Source organism: Gobio gobio, assembly GCF_949357685.1.
Source record: "Gobio gobio genome assembly, chromosome: 9".
NCBI classification, from domain to species: domain Eukaryota; kingdom Metazoa; phylum Chordata; class Actinopteri; order Cypriniformes; family Gobionidae; genus Gobio; species Gobio gobio.
Window position 1 is genome coordinate 23,598,187 of NC_137115.1, and position 24,314 is coordinate 23,622,500.

The 24,314-nt window shown below is 37.0% G+C and overlaps 1 protein-coding gene across 1 annotated transcript in view; it reads right to left on the minus strand.

The window, feature by feature from the left end:
• Positions 1–23,020, minus strand: part of mvda (mevalonate (diphospho) decarboxylase a) — a 100,814-nt gene extending 77,794 nt beyond the window's left edge. Inside the window, exons 1-6 of the mRNA XM_079824728.1 lie at positions 22,766–23,020; positions 8,399–8,469; positions 8,158–8,272; positions 7,916–8,062; positions 7,636–7,835; positions 4,064–4,138 (exon numbers count right to left, since the gene is read on the minus strand). Coding sequence (XP_079680854.1) covers positions 4,064–4,138; positions 7,636–7,835; positions 7,916–8,062; positions 8,158–8,272; positions 8,399–8,469; positions 22,766–22,841 — 684 coding nt within the window. The 5' untranslated portion in view covers positions 22,842–23,020. The remainder of the gene's footprint in view (positions 1–4,063; positions 4,139–7,635; positions 7,836–7,915; positions 8,063–8,157; positions 8,273–8,398; positions 8,470–22,765) is intronic.
• Positions 23,021–24,314: the final 1,294 nt, after the last annotated feature.

The following is a 24,314-nucleotide window of genomic DNA, read 5'->3' on the forward strand; positions in this document are numbered from 1 at the left end:
GTTTGCCTTACGGTGGAGGAGTTATGAGCCGTTTCGTACTTTTGATCGCCGTTTATACTTTCGATCGCTGTAGCGCCCCCCGTCAGGCCGATCGGTGACGTCTGTAGTCGTTGTGAGTACTACCAGCCCTGAAAGTTTCAATAACGCTTCGAAGCTTCATGATGCCTTGTTTTGAAATCGTCATTACTATGCAAGTCGTTATTTAGGGGTTTTTTTGCGCACAAAAACTATTATCGCCGATTCATAAAGTTATTTTAGAACCACTGTAGTGAGATGGACTTTGTAACAACGTCTTTAGTACCTTTTAAGGGTCTTGATAGTGAACCGTGCCATTGTGCCAATGGAGGCCTTTCAGAGCCATCAGATTTCAACTAAAATATCTTCATTTCTGTTCCGAAGATGAACGGAGGTCTTACGGGTGTCCAACGACATGAGGGTAAGTAATTAATGACGGAATTTTCATTTTTGGGTGAACTAACCCTTTAAGGTTCAAAAGTTATTAGCATAAACATGAGTGCAACTTTGGACAGGTGGTGGCGCTAGAGGGTTTGAGTTAGAGACACCAAGATTGCTATGGTGACAGATCAGACTGTCCTCTATTAGTGTGCCAAATTTCACAACTTTTTACCATACGGTTCTATGGGCTGCCATAGACTCCTATGGTGGAAGAAGAAAATAAGGGAACGGTTTCAATAGGTGCCTTCGCACCTTCGGTGCTTGGCCCCTAATAAGAACGGGAACGGTTTCAATAGGTGCCTTCGCACCTTCGATGCTTGGCCCCTAATAATAATAATAATAATAATAATAGGAACGGGAACGGTTTTAATAGGAGCCGTCGCACCTTCGGTGCTTGGCCCCTAATAAAACATTTTCCTCAAAAGGGATGTAGTTTATGTAGGCTAGAAACACTGAAACACTGGCTATATAATTAACAAGAAATTCAGGATGACTCACACCAGGCTAGCTTTTAAACATTTTATTAGGGCACATTCGTTTGCATTGTCTCAAGGCCATGCCCACAACAAGGGAATATCATGAATATTCATGTATACTCCACTCACCGGAACAGTTTTTCACAGGAACTGAATATTACACAACACCGGAGTGCAAAATTCTCGAAAAACAATAAGCAGAGTGTACTGCCATAATATGATCACTAAATTCCCGAATTAGGTTGTACATTTTAATATTGACATTAATGCTATCTGCAATACATCGTTGGTTCTGTTTTATATACGTATACAGGGCTCGACATTAACGCTTGTCCGCTTGTCCAGGACAAGTGGATTTTTTTGAAGGGGCAAGTGAAAGAGAATTTTACTTGCCCGACAGGACAAGCTGATTAAAACATCAATAACAAAAATAACTAGGGAATCACCAAAATGCAAGAATGATTCTGCATTAATTTAGTGTAATTGGCGATCGATAGTGGATAATAATATATAATGTAATGAACTGACTGTAACAATTTTGCGCTGTTGACGCTCACGCAACCTCTCGAGGAGAAATCAAAACAAATGAGCGCCTCTCACACAAAGTAACTCAGTTAACATACACGGTTAAAATGTCAAATTGTGGAGTTTTTATATTTATAACGTATGATTAAGTTAAGCAACATCACACGAGCTGCTGATTTCCTGAAAACCATCACGACTGAAAATGACACTGATTTCATATGACAATTCCATAAACAATTAATTAACATTAAGTCACTTACATTTTAGAAGCAATATTGACCGTTTTCTTTTCTATTTCAGCAGCGAAAATAGTTCCAAACAAAGATCACAGCAGAACCATACCTTACAGCAACAGCGTGTTACTGAATGATTCAGTGTTTTGAATGAATCGGTTAAATCAAAGATTCAATGACGCATTCATAAATGACTGTGGCCCTGTCCCAGATGGCACCCTAAACCCTCACGGTCTTCCTCTGAGTCCGCACTTTCACAACGTAATGCCTCTTTGCCTGCCAGGAAGAAGTCCGCTGTGTAACCCGCACCAGTGCGGGCTCGGCAGAAGTGCGCATCGAGGGCGCATATCGACCTCAAAGGGGGCGCTCGCGAGCACCCTTCTGAGACCTAAAATGACAAATGGGACACTCTACGGTCTCGTGGACTTAACGGACACGCGCACGCAGCGGCCATTGTAAGTCCACAAGGACAAGCACGTGAACAGGCTTAATGATGAGCCCTGGTATATATATCTGTGTTATCAAGTGTTTTAACATATTTGTGGATACTTGATTAATTAATTTTTGTGAAGATTATATTTATATACGTTTAACCTATATTTATAAAAGTTCATATATTTGTGGATCGCATTCTATTTATCTGTGAATTTGTTTAATTTTTGTGATTCTCTTTATAATTATTTGTACATCAAATCTATTTATCTAGAAATACGCAACAACTCTAACCCCATAACTAACCCTCAACCCGTGTCCACTGGTTTACCACTAGACACTCCCGGCGAGTAGGTCTCCTCTTTCTCAATGAGTAAAATTGAGTTGTGTGTGGTTTTGCTTCTCTGGGCTTGGCTAACATGGTGCGATGTGGCCTCACTTCTCTATTTCCCGCTAGCCCTCTGCCCATGGGTCCCTTACCACTCAACATCACCTGTGATTGAGTTTCTACTCTCTCAGCGAGTTGTTTTCCATAAGGTTTTGACAATCGTACCTCCTTGGGCCTGGCTAACGTGGGGGTTGTCTAGTGTGGCTTTTTTTTACAGCAATTTGGGAGGGCTGTTTGTCTCGAATTGTGCAAGGCAATGGGACCTATTCATATCTGGTCTTTTTCTGGTTAGCATAGATCGGTAACACTTTACAATAAGGTTGTATTAGTTAACATTAGTTAATGCATTAGTTAACATGAACCAACCATGAACAACACCTCTGTTCAGCATTAGTTAATCTTTGTTAATGTTAGTTACAGTGCATTAACTAATGTTGCAAGATTTTAATAATGCATTAGTAAATGTTGAAATTAACATTAACAAAGATAAATAAATGGTTTATAAGTGCAGTTCATTATTAGTTAATGTTAACTAATCTAGTTAACTAATGTTAACTAATGAACCTTATTGTAAAGTTGTACCCATGGTTCTTCATTGATTACCCCGTTGCAGCTGTATAATTTGAACTGTTCTTCTCAAAAATATTTTTCTACATATGAATGGTGTAAGACTCTTCATATTCATTCTCTTGGACATGCAACAATTTATTAGCATTAATAAACACAAATCTCGCTCTGTCTGTTTCCTGTGGTGTACATCAAAGATCCAATCTTGATCCACTTCTATTTCTAATCTATATGCTTCCTGTTGGTCAGATCATCCAGCGGCATGGTCTTAATTTCCATAGCTACGCTGATGATAAACAAATCTCTTACCTTTCAGCCCAATACTGTTTTCCCTCCCACTTCCATCACTTCCTGATTACAAGATCACAAAGTATGGACGCCTCAAACCTTCTTAAAATGGAATACTGACAAAACCGAAATCCTGTTAGTAAGTAGGCTCTAAATCCATTGTCTTTTCCCAACATGACTTCTCCATTAATGCACTATATTCATATAGTTCATCCATCACCCACTATACAGAATCTTGGGGTACTATATGATTCCAAATTATGCTTTGAACCCCATATCAGCCAGCTTGTTAAATCCTATTTTTTTCCACCTTCGCACCATTGTCGGTTTACAAGCTTCGCTAAATCTCAAAGATGCCGAATCTGCTATCCAGCTTTTATAACCTTGTGTCTGGACTTTTGTAACTCTTTGTTTTGTGGCCTACCCTCTAAAGCCCTTAAATCACTTAAAACTAGTTCAGCTGCTTGTACCCTTACATTGAAAAAAATAAATAAAAATCAGCTCACATCACTCCCATCCTTCAGAAACTGGACTGGCTCCCTATTGTGTATCACATTCAGTTTTAAATACTTGTCCTAGTTTCTAAGGATTGCCATAGACCGAGTTCTAAGAATTTATAATGCTCTATAGATTAGACAGCATTATTGCTGAAATACACCCCCCAGTAAAAACAAACAGAAATTATGAAACATTTATACCTTCAGAAGTTGACTTGTTTCCACACTAGTATGCATTCCAGACGTGCTCCCAACAGACTTCTGCTCAGCACTCACCTGAGAGAAAAAGCCTTCATATCAGATACATAAATGAGTAGCTGACAAATAGACATTTTTCCAAGATCTCAGAGTGAAAGTGTATGTTTTTTAGATGCTGTAACTGGTCACTAGTGAGGATTTTCACTACATTCGGAGGCGGTACAAATGATTTGCTTTGGATTAAAGTTTCTGTTAAATGATAAGAAGATCCAGCAAAGCACATATTCATCACAGCTGCCTTAACTGTGTATTTACTGCAGCTAGTTTTTAATATAATATAAAGAACTTCTCTCAAAACCATGTGCTCTGTTGCATTCGGTTGTGTGTTTTTCCAACTGTTTTAAATGCCAGATTCAAGTGGCCATGTGTACAAGTCGGACTGCAAAAATAAATAAACAAACAAACAAACAAACAAACAAACATGACCATATGTGAATAAAAAATTATTTAAAGTCACTCATTGGCCACTGTACACATTGAAAAGACAAGTGTAAACGCGCTTCTGATCGGAATGTTATCCAATCAGCGTGTCCAGGGGCCTCATTTATAAACGTTGCGTACGCACAGAAGAAGGCGTACACCGCTCTCTACGCAATAATTGGTATTTATAAAAAGCAAAGTTGACGGGAAAAAGTGCGGTCCTTCACGCAAGCTCTGACCCAGGCGTACTCACAAAAACGGGTGAAATGAGAAATGGCGACACCGTTGGCAGATGGAAGAAACAAGTGAAAGTGTGTTAAACTGTTGACCGTTGTGTAAAAGAAATGGCAATACTGCCTCTCATAAATAACATGAAGACAAAGCAAGTCTTACAATTACTAACAGCCTACACGAACACCCGTTTGATCGATCTGCAGTGTAAAACAAACAAAATCAAACGAAAATTACAACAGAAATGCAAAAAAAAAAAGAAAAGTGAAATATGTTCTGCAATAATATTGGCATGTTATGCAATTCATCCTCATAAATAATATGGTAAACAACTAAATAATGTACAAAACTGATTTTCTCGTCAATGTGTCCGTCTGGCGGAGCAGATAGATGCAATTAGATAGACAGATAGATAGATAATTAGGGAGATATATAGATAGATAGATAGATAGATAGATGTATTAATTGTCCACTGGGGCAAGTTGTTTTCATAGTAAAATTTTCTTCATCAGCTACGGAATCATGGTATTCATGCAAATGCCTTTAGTTTTATTTTCGATAAAATAACATATGACGTCTCAACCATTCAGAAAGCTGCAAGAAATTACATTTGCACTGAACTATTTCCCATTTCCACGTAGATAATAGGGATAGGGATTAATAGGGATTCCCCAATAATTGCCGCTAGTCTCTCATCAAGAGGGGTCAGCTCGGTGTCCCCTCTCCCCCACCCGTGGCAGACACACTCTGGCGATGGAGCGCTAGACGCTTTTTTGCCTCGACTTTGATGTCTGACCATTTCTTTTTTATTTCGGCCACAGTCCGAGGTTGTGAGGCTACAGCATTTACAGCGTCTGCAACCTTTTGCCACTCAAGTGCCTTTTTGCCATTAGTAATGCCCACACTGTGCCCTCCAAAAAAAAATGTTCTCCTCTTTTCCACCTCGCCAACGATAATTTCTACTTCACATTGAGTGAAGTTACGTTTTTTTTATTTCCTCTCTGTATTTGCCATGATTTCGCAATCGATGAATATTAACTTGTGGCCGTTTCACGGAATATTTATGGGCAACTATGGGTGTGACATGAAGCCGCAAAAGCTGCGCTACATTTAGAATTGATTGTGATTTATTAAGGGAAAACTGCGTAGGATGCGCGTGCGCACGGTTTTATAAATCCGAATATTTCTGTGCGTACGCACGTCCTATGTTTCAACCGTACGCCACTTCTGACGCAAATCCTATGCAAAGTTTTATAAATGAGGCCCCTGGTCCAGCGGTAGCCGAGAATGCATTGTGATCGGATCTCAGTGTGATGTAAACGCAATCCAGCCATCATGTATACATTCAGAAGACAACGTTATATAAATCCCGACCCAGTCTCTCCGCATGGCTGTCAGAAAATAATGGACAGACGCAGTTTTGTCCATTAGGCCATGGGTAAATATAACATGTATTATTTTGGGTTTATGTTAAGATTGTTTTAAGTTCACTTAAATTAAAAGTTGTTTTTTTTAAAGCCTAATAAATGTTGAAATTGGGAGCTTTCAGTTATACTGTAATGTAACGTCATTAATGTTTCACAGACACTTTAGTATCAGTGATACTGGCCTTCATTCATAAAAATATGACAATACAACACATATTTAAAATATGCTGTCTTTAAATTGTTTATACTTGTTTAATTGTTTAAAATATTAAAAACTTGCGATTAATCGCGATTAATTACAGAAAAAAGTGCGATTAATTAGTTTTTTTTTTTTATCGATGCCCACCACTAATATATATATATATATATATATATATATATATATATATATATATATATATATATATATATATATATATATATATATATATATATATATATATATATATATATATATATATATATATATATATATATATATATATATATATATATATACAGGGAGTGCAGAATTATTAGGCACGTTGATTTTCTGATCATATTTTTTTTCCAGGCACATTTGACCAATTCCAAACCACAGTAATCCTAATAACTACTATTGATTTAGTATTTAATAATGTATAAGTGATATATAATTGTTCATGAAGGCTGGAAATGAAAATCACCTTATATTCAGGTGTGCAGAATTATTAGGCATGTTTTCTTTTACAGATAAATTGAGCCAAAAAAGAGATTTAACTCAGACTGAAAAGTCAAAAAGTATTAAATGCCCATGAGAAGGATGCAATACTAATGCAATACTAGACATTGCAGTTAAGGCGTGACCATTGGACAGTGAAATGCTCGTTGGGTCAGCAGGGTCAGACAAAAACATGTGGCGGAGAAAAGACACCTGTTAACCGCAAAAGAATTAAGAATTAAGGTGAAGAATTAAGGGTGAAACCATCAGGAACCCTTTAGTCTCCAGCGCCACCATTTTCCAGAGCTGCAACCTACCTGGAGTCTCCAGAAGTGCAAGGTGTCAGGATCTCAGAGACTTCAGTTTTTTTAATACTTTTAATTTAATACTTTTTGACTTTTCAGTCTGAGTTAAATCTCTTTTTTGGCTCAATTTATCAGTAAAAGAAAACATGCCTAATAATTCTGCACACCTGAATATAAGGTGATTTTCATTTCCAGCCTTCATGAACAATTATATATCACTTATACATTATTAAATACTAAATCAATAGTAGTTATTAGGATTACTGTGGTTTGGAATTGGTCAAATGTGCCTGGAAAAAAAATATGATCAGAAAATCAACGTGCCTAATAATTCTGCACTCCCTGTATATATATATGCATGCATCCTAGTAGACAGAACTAATAAAAAAATAACCATTTATCCACATTATATGTATGCTGCTAACATTCTACGGGTTAAATCCACACACTCACCACTAGGATCAATACTCTGAGCTCTGGCCAGTATGACTCAGATTCCACTGGTTGAGCGATACTGTCTTTTCCATCTGGCTGTTCCCCCATCTTCCACTGGACAAAGCCACCGTACAAACTCCTGCATGCACTGCCAGAGCCCTGTCGCGCCACTGCAGACAGCTCACCCTCCACACCGAACAACTGTGACAGTGTGTACACTAAAACAACCCAGGTTTTCACATTATCATCAGGAGCACAGAATATCGCACATTTTTTGTCATTTTTATTTTTTACTTACCTAGACAGGCGTAGCCTGCTGCAGAGGATGCCAGGCCAGCAGCAGTGGGGAAATTATTCACAGAGCAGATATGGACCTTATGGGACACTATGCTGACATCAGAAGTTGGATCACCAGTATTCCTTCTCTTGCGAGCTAACCGTCGAACTGGTGAATTACATTTTTTTTAGTTTAATATCACAATGACAGCTACTGTCACTCAGTGCTTAATAATGTTAATGTTCTGAAAGTCAGGGACATACTTTCCTGAAGACAGGACTGCAACCTGGGGCAGCTGATATCCTCCTCCTTGCCATTCAGCCAGATGCGGTCTTGCTTGAAACTTCTGCTGCATGCAATTGTTGTAGTTGTTTTGAGCTGAGAAACAATTATAGTATATAATGGCAAACTTGTTGTTTCAGCTAATAATCTGGAGCTCTTAAAATGGATTGTGGTACAGTGAAAGATGCTGACAGGGCTAATAATATAGGGACTATCAGTCACCTGTTCCTGATGCAGTGTCACACTGAGGGATGAATTGATTGGCAGAATGAGATCTTCATCACGTTTCCCCCCTGATTCAATGGCAATAAGTAACAACTCAAAACTCTTGATTAGAGCATGTTCAATAATCAATATTATAAATATTTACAGAAGATGTATACAGTTTCCCCAAAAAGTATTTTGTCACTTAATTCACATTTACAAATGTGCGACTTTCATTCGCACATTTGTCATCACAAATGTGCAAATGTACAGTGTATTACAGTTTTTTTTAAATTGCTTAGACACTAAAAATGGAACTTCAGGCCCACTCACTTATGGACCTAATCTTTAGAGTAAGTCTGCAAAAAATATAAGCACATTACGTGCTTTAAACACAGTTTGCTATTGTAAAACACACTTTTTGCAAAACTCTCAACACAATTCTCTACATTAGATACATCACTCAAAACTAACAGCTCTTGTGTTTCATTTTGAAAACACTGCCATTTAAATGCCACACTCATTTACTGATTAACTACACCCAATGATAATGTGTAAAAACACATACATAAATTGATCACTTAGAAATCAAAACTCAGATAGAAAATAATACCTTTTTGGCAGCTAACACTTAATATGGGTTTGGTGCACACACTGTTCTCTAACTGAACTAAATGATTTTATAACTATAAAAATGAAAATGACAGTGTGATGTGTCGTTCATGAACGATTCGTTCATTTTGAACGAATCTTTAATATGACTCGGGACTACCGAGTTGTCTCCTTGAGTGATTCGTTCATTTTGTGTTGACTGCGCATGCGCATTACGCTAAACCTGTACTGTGAAGAACAAAAATTATTAGTTCATCTTTCGAGTCTCGAGTTTGGGTTTGAGTCTTTCGTTCTTCCTGTCAGTCCCATAGAGTCTATGCTGTCAGTAACGGAAACGGAAAAGATTAGTTCTTACGAGTCTTTCGGGTTTGACGTTTGAGTCATTCGTTCTTTTGCCACGTGACTTGTCATTGTATTGAACACTAGTTCACAACCTTTTTACTAACAAGCACGCAGTTATTATTTATTTTTATTCTTTATTTTTTAACATCACAAATTCAAGTCAATTAGACTATTACTCGGTTTGAATCAACTGTATTTTATTTTTCTCTATTGAGTTATATTATTATTTTTTTGTCCTTGTGTTATTAATGAATAAAAATCAGTTTAAAAATGTTACCTAAACCTTTGTAACATAGCTTATAGGCCTATAGCACCTATACAAAAACATATTACACACACACACACACACACACACATATATATCTATATCTATATCTATATCTATATATATATGTATGTATGTATGTGTGTGTGTGTGTGTTTGTGCTATATGATTCAAAATGAGTAATAGTCTAATTGACTTGAATTTGTGATGTTAGACTTGAATAGTCAATATATTTCCCATATTTGTTTATGTCTGATATTAACTGAGAATTATATATATATATAAAAAATTAAAATAAAATAAAAAAATAACTACGTGCTTGTTAGTAAAAAGGTTGTGAACTAGTGTTCAATACAGTGACAGGTCACGTGGCAAAAGAACGAATGACTCAAACGTCAAACCCGAAAGACTCGTAAGAACTAATCTTTTCTGTTTCCGCTACTGACAGCATAGACTCTATGGGACTGACAGGAAGAACGAAAGACTCAAACCCGAAAGACTCGTAAGAACTAATCTTTTCTGTTTCCGCTACTGACAGCATAGACTCTATGGGACTGACAGGAAGAAGGAAAGACTCAAACCCGAACTCGAGACTCGAAAGATGAACTAATCATTCTGTTCCCGGACCTGTGTCACATGGCCCGGCCCAGCCCCAGATCAGAGTCACACACAGACGAGTCGACATTCGACAACGTTTTGAGGAGTTCGAAGACACGAGAGGCGGAGAACAAACGTGATAAATATGAAGTTGCAAAAGAAAGAATGTCTCGGATCAGGAGGTGAGGTGAACTAACAGAGTTAGACTGCAATAGCCTGACCCAACAACTAATCAATTAATTAAACGTTTCAGTTTCTTGTCATTTGGCTTTGGTTGCAGTACCCTATAGTTTATTTTTATTTAGTTTTACAAATGTAATCAACATTTTCATAAGTACTAGATGGGTTGGGCTATTTAACATGTCATTTTAATTATATTTTTCTGAAATTAACGAAATGACTCGAAAAAAGATTAGTTCATTTTGCTGAACGAGACTCAAAGATCAGAGTCAGTAAAATGATCCGAACTTCCCACTACTAGGGGTGATGCCGTGGTGGGCAAGAGATGTAACCGGTAGGCGTGGCCTGGGAGTGGCCTCGTAGGGCAGCGAAGCAAGTGCATTCTGGGAGTTGTTGTCTTTCATCCATATGAGCCAAAAATACATTTTCTGGCTGTTCTCAGTCTAGAAGGCACCAACTTCAAAAATAATTTTAAATTTCTACTACATAAATGACCCAAATTTAAATACACATGCATCTTTCCAGCGCTGAAGTACCCCTTTAATATCCATGTAGATAATGGAAAAGACACATTGGGATTGTTATTTAGAGACATTCTAAACTTAGGCAACATGTGTCAGGACCCACTCATCATCGTAATCATACTTTAGACCTAATATTGTCACATAAATATTGATACCGTTGAAATTCTGCAGCAGAGCGATGACATCTCAGATCATTATCTAGTATCATGTATACTTAATTTAACCAAGGCTGCAAAGTTTATTTGAAATGTATTTAATACAGTGGCTACATGAACAAGAAATAAAGTTTCAACTTCTGACGTTTATGAACTTCTTTATGTGCAAGATTGATAATATTAGGGGAAAAATTATAACTATGCAACCATGTACTACAGTATCACATCAGACAATGGAAAAATTCCATTCATTCACTGCTATAGGAGAAGAAGAATTGGCTAAACTCGTTAAATCAACCTGTATGCTCGACCCTATACAGACTAAGCTACTAAAAGAGATGCTTCCAGATGTCATAGATCCCCTTCTTAATATCATTAATTCATCTTTGTCATTAGGATATGTACCGAAAACTTTTAAGCTGGCTATTATTAGACCTCTTATTAAAAAAACACAACTTGATCCTTCAGAATTAGTCAGTTACAGGCCAATCTCAAATATACCCTTTCTGTCAAGAATACTAGAAAAGGCAGTGTCTTCACAACTATGCTCCTTTATAGTAAGAAACCCAGTTTCCAGTCAGGATTTAGACAGTATCATAGTACTGAGACTGCTCTCATTTAAGTTACATGATTTACTCTTATCATCATCGTGGTTGTATCTCGCTATTAGTATTACTCGATCTTAGCGCTGCATTCGATATCGACCACAACATTCTTTTGAATAGACTCAAATTATGCATGCTTGGTTTAAATCATACTTATCTGGAGTACCGCAAGGCTCAGTGCTAGGACCGATGCTTTTCACCCTGTACATGCTACCCTTGGGAGATATCATTAGGAAGCATGGTTTTTAGGAAGTTTGTTTTCACTGTTATGCTGATACGCTATATTTCTTTGCACCCCGACGAAACTTACCAATTCACAAGATTGACTGAATGCATAGCTGATATAAAAAATTGGATGACTAGTAATTTCCTGCAACTTAATTCTGAAAAAACTGAATTTTTAATTATTGGACAAAAAACAGCTGCATGTACACTACCAGCCAAAAGTTTGGAATCATTAAGATTTTTTAATGTTTTTAAAGAAGTCTCTTCTGCTCACCAAGGCTGCATTTATGTTAATTTAAATAACTTAATTTAAATATTTAAAATAACTGTTTTCTATGTGAATATATTTTTTAAAATATCTTGTGATCAAAGCTAAATTTTCAGCTTCATTACTCCAGTCTTCAGTATCACATGATCCTTCAGAAATCATTCTTATATGCCGATTTGCTGCTCAAGAAACATTTATGACTATTATCAATATTAAAAGCAGTTGTGTAAAAAAAAATTGGGATTCTTTGATGAATAGAAAGTTCACAAGAACAGTATTTATCTGAAATAGAATGCTTTTGTAATATTGTACTACCATTCAAAAGTTTTGGGTCGGTAATATATATATATTTTTTGGGGGAAATAACTTAAAGAAATTAATACATTTATTCAGCAATGATGCATTAAATTGATCAAGTGACAGTATATACATGATAATATTGCAAAAGCTTTATACTTCAGATAAATGCTGTTCTTTTGAACTTTCTATTCATTAAATAATCCTGAAAAAACTGTACACAACTGTTTTCAACATTGATAATAACAATCATAAATGTTTCTTGAGCAGCAAATCGGCATATTGGAATGATTTCTGAAGGATCATGTGACTCTAAAGATTGGAGTAATGATGCTGAAAATTCAGCTTTGAATCAGATAAATAATTTGCATTTTAAAATATATTAAAATCGAAAAAAGTTATTTTAAATTGTAAATATTTCACAATAATACTGTTTTTTGTAAGACTGGAGTAATGAAGCTGAACATTTAGCTTTGATCACAAGAATAAATTACATTTTAAAATATATATTCACATAGAAAACAGTTATTTTACATTTTAATAATATTTCACAATATTACAGCTTTTTTTGTATTTTTAATACAATAAATGCAGCCTTGGTGAGCAGAAGAGACTTAAAAAATGTAAATGATTCCAAACTTTTGACAGGTAACACTTGATGGCTGCTCTGTCAAGTCCTCGTCGTCAGTTAGGTACCTGCGTGTGCTCTTTGATACCAATCTTTCATTTGAAAGCCACATTTCTAGCATCTGTAAAACTACATTCTACCATCTTAAAAATATATCTAAATTAGAGCACAAGCTTTCAATGCAAAATGCTGAACAGTTAGTTAATGCGTTCATGACCTCAAGGCTAGATTATTGTAATGCTCTATGGTGGATGCCCTGCTCGCTAAATAAATAAACTTCCAAGCGCAGCAGCTCGAGTTCTTACAAGAACCAGGAAGTATGATCATATTAGCCCGGTTCTGTCAACACTGCACTGGCTCCCTATTAAACATCGTATACATTTTAAAATCTTGCTAATTACTTACAAAGCACTAAATGGTTTACCTCCCCTGTACTTGAGCGAGCTCTTAACGCATTATACTCCATCACGTCTATAGCGGTCTCAAAACTCTGGCCAGTTGATAATACCTAGAATATCAAAATAGGCTTTCCTGTAGCTCAAACAGTAGATCGTGGCACTAACAACGCCAAGGTCATGGGTTCGATTCCCAGGGAAAGCAAGAAATGACAAAATGTGTAACTTGAATGCAATGTAAGTCGCTTTGGATAAAAGCGTCTGCCAAATGCATAAATGTATAATGTAAATGTATCAAAATCAACTGCAGGCGGTTGATCCTTTTCCTATTTAGCACCTAAACTGTGGAACAGTCTTCCTAGTATTATTCGGGAAGCAGACACCCATCAGATTAAATCTAGATTAAAACACATCTCTTTACTATGGCATACACAAAGAACATTATCAATTTACATTATTCAAATCAGTTAAATGATTGTTTTAGGCTGCATTAGCTAGGTGAGCCGGAACCGGGAACACTTCCCATAACACCTGATGTACATCATAAAAAGAATGAAATCTATGCTAGAGAACATTATTAGCTCTCTATTTATTATTAGTCTCTCTGTTTATCTCGAGGTTTACTGTCGCCTCTGTTGCCTCTGGCTTTTGGCTTGCTCAGTTGGGGACACTAAATATTCAACTATACTACTGATCTGCCCGCATTATGATAATTTAACTGAACAGGATGATATCACTGTTTTCTCCAGAACTGCTGTACAGCCAAATCAAATTATGTTGCAATATTTTCCTGTTTAACACTGTGAAGCTGTTTTGAAACATTCGCATTGTAAAAAGCACTATATAAATAAAGGAGACTTGACTGTTATCTTGGAAAAAGGAAGTTGCACAAAGTATTTAATAAAAGGGGCAAATAATTGTTCCCAACGTGGAGAAATATATTTCATAATGTGATCCCCCCCCCCCCACTTTCATAATGTGATTCCCCCCCCCCACTTTCATAATGTGATTCCCCCCCCCCACTTTCATAATGTGATTCCCCCCCCCCCCCCCCCCCCACTTTCAATTCTTTTACTTCAATGGTAAATGGTAAATGGACTGCATTTATATAGCGCTTTTAACAGACCTACGGGCATCCAAAGCGCTTTACATTTTTGCCTCACATTCACCCATTCACACACTCATTCATACACCGATGGCGGTGTCAGCCATGCAAGGCGCCATCCAGCTCGTCGGGAGCAGCTGGGGTTAGGTGTCTTGCTCATGGACACCTCGACACTTGGTCAGGTGGAACCGGGGATCGAACCACCAACCTTCCGGTTTGTAGACAACCTACATGAACCACTGAGCCACTGCCGCCCAATGAAAGGTTAGATTTTTGCTTTTTTTTTTAAATAATATATCAAAAGTTAACAATGCAGATTTATTTTTTACAGCCATCTTTGACCATATTTAACAAGGGGACAAACACTTTTTCACACCATATATACACATATATATACACCGATTAGACATAACATTATGACCACTGACAGGTGAAGTGAATTACACTGATTATCTCTTCATCAAGGCACCTGTTAGTGGGTGGGATATATTACGGAGCAAGTGACCATTTTGTCCTGTTAGAAGCAGGAAAAATGGGCTAACTAGTTTGGCATGGGCCAAATTGTGATGGCTAGACAACTGGGTCAGAGCATCTCCAAAACTGCAGCTCTTCTGGGGTGTTTCCGGTATGCAATGGTCAGTATCTATCAAAAATGGTCCAAGGAAGGAACAGTGGTGAACCGGCGACAGGGTCATGGGAGGCCAAGGCTAATTGATGAACATGGGGAGTGAAGGCTGGCCCAAATGGCTCAAAAAGTTAATGCTGGTTCTGATAGAAAGGTGTCAGAATATACCGTGCATCACAGTTTGTTGCGTATGGGGATGACCGGTCAGGGTGCCCATGCTGACCCAAGCCAATAGTGTCATTATTCAGAACTCAGTACAGTTCCATAAATGTGTAAAATTAATAAGTTGTGCATATTACATACTGTATATGTGGTGTATTTCTGCACATACATGTACATGTGACAAACTCATGTACACTCTACTGCACACTGAACAAGCAAAAGACACGAGAGTAGTGTTTTACATTTTCTGTTCTGTGTTAAAAATTAAAAAACGCCGGCGCTACGTCATATTCTCGCGTATGCGTCCTGGAGGCACACACGGAAGACAAGAACAAGTTGGATAAAGGTGTTACTTAGATTTTTTTTTGCACACAAAAACTATTTTCGTCGCATCGTAAAATTATTGTAGAGCCACTGTGGTAAGATGGACTTTGTAACGACGTTTTAAGTGCCTTTTATGGGTCTTGGGAGTGTAAATGTACTGAATGCCAATGGAGGCCTATCTGAAGCCTTTCTCAGCCATCAGCTTTCAACAAAAATATCTTCATTTGTGTTCCGAATATGAACGGAGGTCTTACGGGTGTCGGACGACATGAGGGTGAGTAATTAATGACAGAATTTTCATTTTTGGGTGAACTAACCCTTCAAACCCTTCTAATCAACTAGAGCTTTGGATATATATGGGTTCCTTCAGTTTTCTTAGATGGGGACACTTCATATCCAGAAAAATTACTGATTAAACTGCACTGACACTATCAGTTGAGAACAAAACTTGAACTGAACTGAGCTGAATAACCACACTACTGTTTTCAGTAGCACTGCTTATAGCTGAAATGGACTTATTTCATAATAAATTTACTTTACACAGTTATTGACCCCTACGAAAAAGAAATGCATTCAAGTGTGCTCAGGGTTTTTCCTACATTGAAAAATTTTTGGCGGCCGCCAAAACAAATTGTTGTCCCGCCAAAGCCTTATTTGATGAGTTATTGTGATTTAGGAGTGATGTAGAATAGATGACCGCTGCCCTTGCGTTAACTGAGTGTCAGAGAGAACGACCAGTGAGCTCCTCCCCCGCTCGCACGCTCTCTGTCTTCAAAATAAGCATTCTTAGCTTTCTAATATTTCACATATTACGTTAATCAAAATCAAAAGGTCGGAAGACCGAATCCATGTTGCACGTGGCGCTATCAGACGATGTTTTCCTTTAATTACCGCTGGGTGTGAAATGCGCTCAAAAAACATTGACTGATTCTCTGACCAGCTGACATAAACCATACTTTCAATAAACGTGAAACAAATCCTATCCGGTTATGAAGTGTTTTCTGTGTGTTGACAAATCTTTCGCGATGTTCTAACAGAAGGGATTCGCACACAGCGCGTCAGCCAATGTCCGATTCGCCACATTATGACTCCTTTGAACCGAATCATTTTAACGACTGGTTAGAACGGATCAGTCCAACACTGAACTCACGAATCAGTTGAATCATTTACTCAGAACACTTGAAATGAGAACACAAGTGTGCTTACCCACTTTAGCAAGAGTGGATAGTAAGAATTAGCTTTAATCATCCACAGTCTTTCAGCTTATTTATTTGGACAATGTGTAGTAAAATAAATAGCCTAAAATCATTTAGTTTAGACTGGAGTGAACCCAGAACAAAGTTGTGGTTAGCTAGCTGATAATTTTATGAAATTGTATATAGCAGAAAATTAGGCTATTTGTTCATTTTTTAATACTACTTTTTAATATTGATATGATTTTATACCAAAACAACTATCAGTAAATAGTGTAAAAATGAGGAACAAAAACACATCAAGGTATCAAAATAAGAGAAGCAAAAATTACATATTTTCTTTGAATTTATTTAAAATGTTTTGTCAGTATTGCACTTGCAGATCACGTGGGTAGGGAACTTTTTTACTGTGCGTGCGCGCGTGTGTGTGTGTGTGTATGGATGACCATGTCTGTCAGCCACCACCGAAGACCATTTTTGACCCAGGAAAAACCCTGGTGCTATTAATATACTTCTTTTAAATAAAAAAATAAAAAAGTATACTTTCAGTCTACTTTGTATGTACTTCTCTGAAATATACAAAAAATTACACTATGTATACTTGGTTTATACTGACAGAAAAAGTCCAAGTATATTTGGCCTATACTTGTACTCAATCTTTTGATCAAGATATAGTTTAAAGTATAATTAAGTATTCTAACTATACTTGGCTTGTAGTTGTGCTTAATGATTGAGTCGCCTATTAAAGCTGCTGTTCGTAACTTTTTTTGTGTTCACGATTGAATGCATTTTCCAAACCGTGTTTTTGTCTTACCCTGAATCATAATGGTACACTTATAATAAGTGTTTATATTGGGACTATTTCAGACCGGTCTGGTAGGAACCTCTGCGGAGGAGCACAGTCCCTGCGTTACTCGCCATAGACATAAACAGAGAGAAGAAGCTCCGGCTGCAATGTTTTTCCGCAAGACTCATGCAGTTCTGTTTATTAACCGCTAGAGCGCAAAAAGTTACGGACTGCAGCTTTAAATACTTTTTTCACACAGTTTTTTCATACTGTCTTATAAACTTACATTGTTTGAAAATATTGATTTATAAAGAAAACAGATTTGTTCCTAATTCTGAGTATCCAAATTTTTGTGTAGGCTAGTCCACTGATAGTGTACATAAGAATTTACTTCAAATCTTTCCCCGCCATTGACTGAATTTTCTGGCTATCCAGGTGTTCACTGTTGTACGGTAGAAGGCACTATTACGCATCTTCTACTACAGAATTTCCGGATCAAAATACAGGTGAAGAAGGAGAAACAAGTGATAAAAGATTGCTTATGTAAATGTGAAACAACGCGATCATCAAACATTAAACAGCTGTAGTGGACAGCACATTCCATGGCCCAGTTTATGGCCGGGCCCCTCTCTGTCCATAACAGTGGACAAAGGTTTGCTTCGTTTTGATTGGATCATGGTGGACTGACACAAACAAACTTTCCAACGCCATCAGATAAAAATGCTAGGACAACATCCAGACACCTCTTAGAGGGCAATAAGAAGAACTCTTGTACCAAGCCCAGGAAGGACGAGACATCTCATTGGTCCACATGCAGTTTCTGCCCTTCACCCAAATCCTTAGTGTCCTGGTCTATGACTGCCATAAAAATTCCACAGGACCTTAGCAGTAGTGGGTGAAACAAAGACCACAATGATCCATCTAAATCCATTCATAACTATGTTTGGAAACCTTAAGACTGATGTAAACTACACACATCCATTTCATACTTATTCAGAGAAATAAGTATTCTCAGTGACAGCTATTTGTAATGCAACATCTTACACATAATCAGCTGTTAATGAACAAATGAATGAACAGTTCAATCTTTTCCCATCATGTTTGGTTTCTATTTGTTTAGAATATTGCCAAGGGTATTCTGATGGTGGTTTGGAAAGTGAGAAATGCATTGGTCAACTTTAAAGACACTTCAAAGACTTCTAACTGTGTACAGTATGCAAATGAGTTCCACAGGAGAAAGGAGGGTGAGTCTCACTGTGGACCCCCTCTGATCCCAGCAGCCAATCGCAACACTGGAATGGAGAAGCGCCAAATTGCAATCTCCTCCTATTCGGAAAAGGATAAAGGTACCCTTTCAACAGACACACCTTGTTCTGAGTCTCCCTTCAAGAGAGACATAACAGATACACCGTAAAGTTCTGAGTCTCCCCAGCAAGGATGAGACTGTAACAGTTCACCACGTTCTGAGTTTCTCCTTGAGAGAGACAAACAGTTCAACAAGTTCTGAGTTTCTCCTTGAGAGAGACTGTGACAGAGCAACCAATTTCTGAGCCTCTGGTTAATCCAGAGAGACAACAAAAGATCCAAGGATCTGAGTCTACAGCTTGTGAGGCAGCAACAGAAACGACAATGTTCTGAGCCTCCAGCCTGTGAGGAAAGAGACATTAACAACCACTACGTTCAGAGTTTTAGTCCAGCGAGACTACAGCATGTCCCGAGTCTCCATGCCAGAGAGACCAAAGCGGATTGACCAAGTCCTGAGTGTCTGAGCCACAGAGTCAGAAGACACACAGAGACATTTGCAACAAGGTTAAGCTCAGGCGAGCAAACCTTCACTTCAGGGCCTCATCTGCGTGTTCCAGATTAAGGACCTTCTGCACCCACTTCAGGGCCTCATCTGCGTGTTCCAGATTTTAGGACTCTTTGGTGTTCCAGGAGATCAGCATCCCACAGATCTTCGTGTTCAAGACTGTTGAAACGGATTCCAGCTCCTTTCTCACTGCATTGTCACCTGGCACAACCAGTGGAAGAAGTCACCTCCATCTGACTGCTTACTCAACCACGTGGAACGTAATTATCATTTAACCAAACCTCTTTCCCGAAACCATGGCATTGTTGTATATTATCAGTATATGATTTTCTAATTTACATTAGAGGTAATTTAACTGATGCTAGTAGGGATGCACAATATTGGATTTTTGCCGATATTCGATATGCCGATATTTTTCAACTCATTTTGGCCGATGCCGATATCGATATATGTTTATTTTTTCCCTTTGTTTGGAAACAACACCATTTTGAGCAAAAACATTTTTTTTTCATTCTGGTTTCAGATTTCTGATGTCTCCTTGCTAAAAGGATACTTGTTAAAGATAAATAAATGTTAATAAAGTTAATTTTATAATAAGAGTATATTTTCTCTAAAAATAATAATAATAAAGTCAGTGATTTTTCATCCCAGACAGATTCAGTTGTAATCTAAATATTTTATTTTTGGATTTAATGTTTGTGCCTATGTGGGGGTGGCATGGCATCAGTTGATGCTGTCTTTAGCTTCAAATAAAAAAATATACAATTATTTTAGTGCTCCTTGGATTATTTTTCATCATCCATTTCATAAAATTTTATTACAGATTAATAAACTGTATATACAAGTATTTAATTTGAAACAGTGTCATGTTTGTGATATGACATCATTACTGCTTTATTTATTCAGAAAAAAGTAACTTCAATTTATTTGTGTATTCTACTTTTCATTTTATTACTGTAACAACAGCGCCCCCCTCTACATATAACATTTTATTGACGGGCACTAGGACCTGGAGGAGGCTTCTGCTGCTGTGGAGGCTGCTGCGCGCGATTCGATTGTTTTTGGCTAGTTTTGTTGTGAAAACCCGGCAACCCTATGTTGTCGGTCACGTCCTTCTGTACATTCACAAATTCAAGGCAGTATTTAAAAACGGTCAATATAAATAACCATACATGCAATGTATGTGCTTGTTTTTGCTTCAAGAATGACCACACGGCTGACATGATCTTATCACTATAGTAGTCCTTGCACATGTGAGTTATTGCAGGCTCGTATCAACACGTTATCATATCGGCAAGGCATATCGGCATAATTTTTTCATATCAGCCGATGCCGATTTTTATATTTTATGCATTTATCGGCCGATTCCGATGTCGTGCCGATAATATCGTGCATCCCTAGATGCTAGTTAATAACAAATAATCTTTCGTTATTTGTTTGATGCATAATAAGGTTCTTCACCTTAGTTTCAGAGAAACAACAGTTTATCTTTCCATAAGATAACGCAACTCTTCCATAGCCACACTCAACTTAATCACATGTATTTTATGTATCTTGCACTTGATTCCTTTATCATTCATTGTATTAATTTAGTAGTGGTGTTAGTTATTCATGTTTATCTTTTGTTAATAAAATCTATTTTATTACAATTGTCTCTTACTTGTGCTGATAATACAGAAAAGGCTCTACAAGTTAGAAATCTCACCAATCTTTCAGATAAATCAGCTGACCAACTCTCCCCACTTTACATTCAATCTAACATGATTAAACAGCCTCCTGTGTGGAGTGTTCTCATACAGCCAAGGTAAAAGACCTTGACTAGTGTCCCAAACTAAGAGAGGGGGAAGGTGGTCATCTGATGTACTCATAACCACACCTTAAGTGACGTGTGATCCAAAAATCACAATGTCAGCGGTGACATGAGTACCAATCACTACCTTGCTTAACGTCCTTGGATGGACGAAGGTAAAATCACTACATAATTGGCGTCCCTTGTTTGGGCCCAAAAGTGAAATTATTACACAGCATATAAATCAAAACTGCCAAACGTTAGTAGTTTACTGAGATAATACTTCAAAGTGTACTTTCATAAACAAAAAAAAAAGTGTATATAAATATTAAACTGCTAGTATACTTATAAGTTCACTTTCAGTACAAATGCAGTACAAATAGTTGTGAACTTGTCAATACTCAAATTGATGCTTCCTCGATTCCTCACTCTTCCATCCTCCAGCCCGTGACCCGGAAACAGATCAAACACTTGAAGGACATCTCAATTCTCTAATTACACGTTGAGGAGGCGAGGAAAAAAAGAGCGAGGAAGCTTCCTGAGGAGTCATGAGCGAGAATACACAGGTGTATCCTTCCCTCACATCTAAAGGGGTGGAACTAAGACGCAACAAAAGGAAGTGAGGAAAGGAAACGAAGATGCAGAAATAAGAAGGACCCTAGTTGTGCACTTAAAGTTTACAGTTACACTTAATCATATACTTTATATACTAAAAAGGGGGGCAATTTAGTCCCAAACAGTATTGAAACACAAAGTCGGTAACACTTTACAATAAGGTTATATTAGTTAACATTAGTTAATGCATTAGTTAACATAAACTAACCATGAACAACACATCAGTACAACATTAGTTAATCTTTTTTAACGTTAGTTAATAAAAATAAAGCTGTTCATGGTTTGTTCAGGTTAGGTCACAGTGCATTAAATGTTAACAAGATTTTAATAATGCATTAGTAAATGCTAAAATTAACATTAACTAATAATGAACTACACTTTTAAAGCATTTATTTATCTTTGTTAATGTTAACTAATGTAGTTAACTAATTAACCTTATTGTAAAGTGTTACCCACAAGTTTATTTCTAGTACGTTATATTACTTACTAATTAAAGTATACTTTAAAAATATACTTGAACATTACTTAAGTATACTTAATGAAATAAACTTGAAGTAAACTTTTTCGTAAGGGGAACTGAACTGAATCATCACTGAACTGAATTGAGTTTAATTTTGACACGATTATCTTGGTACAGCTGATTTACTGCAAAAACTCGAACATATATTTTCATGTTTGCATAATTAAATCTGCTTAATTTACCTTTTTATTAGCATGATGCTGCTTTGAATTATTATTGTGGGATCTTTGCAGACAATGTATATAAACGTTTACAAAATATGAAAATGAAATGAACATAGTAAGGATAACTAAAATTTAGAACATGTAATAACAATCACAAGTGAATATTTACTATTACGTTTGAAAGACATGCACACTTACAGTATTTGATGACCGCTATGTTCACTGGTGCCGTGCAGGTGACCATAGCAAGATTTTGGTGACCGTTTTCCGGCATATTGATAAATTTATAAAAATTGACAAACCGATGATTTAACAAAAGCAAGTAGCATACACATACACTGGATATCAGCTACAGCTTGACAGTTTATTCTTCTTCTTCTTCTTCTTATGGCGGATTGATTCTTGACAGTTTAAAACACAGAAAGCAAATGAAACACAGCCATGAATTTGATTGGTTGACGCTGAACACGAGGATTCGTATTTGTCCAATTAGAGAGATTACCGTACAACCCCATATAAAGTGAACCAATGACTGGGATCAGACCATGGTTTTACTCAGAGGTGGTCAGCGGATTTGTCGAATAGAAAGCCAGATCCTCCGCGCATGCTCAGTGTAACCGGTGCTCAAAAATGAATCAGTAGCGGAGAAACGAAGCTTTACGAAACTTTGAATCAATTGATTCACTGGTTCGAAGCTCTCAAACGCAACACGCTGGTGACGCCTGCTGGAGTAAATGCAACAAAAATTCAGCCAAAACATACAGGCAAAATAAATGTAAATAAACTTTTAAAAAAGAAGATTATCAGTAGGCCTAGTGCATGAGTAGATATAGGCATACTAATAGAATCTCAAAAAAAAAAAAAAAAAAAAGAACAAGTTGGGAACATACTTAAATTTTAATTGGGTCCATTTTAGACACATTAAGATTAATTTAACTATACTGAGGCCTCAAAGTTATACATTAATTCCAGGATTTTCTCACATATGAACTACTGCCTCACCAGGTGGGACTATTAGGCTAGGCTACATTCAATAGAAAGACTCTATAACCAGGCTTTGAAAATACTGGATAAAAAGTCAAATTTATATGCATGCATCTTTGTAAAAATTCAACTAAATATGATCCTTTAGATATTTTACTTGTGTATAAAAATGTTCATGGTATGGCCCCACCTCTGCTTAATGGGTTCATTAGGCAAAATTGCAATTCATCTAACCAGGGGCCCGTTTCAGAAAGGAGGTTAAGTGAAAACTCTGAGTATGTTAACCCTGAAATAAGGGAAACTCTGGGTTTTCTGTTTCAGAATGGGCGGTATGTCAAACCCGAGAAAGCAGGGTAAGTCAAGCCCGTTTCTAAAAGAGAGGTAACTTATACTCAGAGTCAGTTACCAGGGTAACTTACTCTATGAACCTAACCTGGTCAGGAGCAGGTTTTCTTTGGTAAAGTTTCTTTCAGTGTCCTCCCCTTTTTTAAAGCGCCAGCTGTTTAAATAGTTTATTCATTCATTCAAACTGCACAAATGCTTTTTTACTGAGTATTTCAAGTACTGAGAATTTCAAGTACAAATTTCAACAAATTATAAATGTAATCTAAATCTAAAGTAAGCGAAGTTTACTTAAAACAAATTAAATAATCTGCCACTTGACAAAAATACATAGTGAGAAAAGCAATCTTTGCAGTGGAGGTACATTCAATCATTCATTTTCATAATGGGGACACTGTCAAACTGACAAAAATGGCATGTC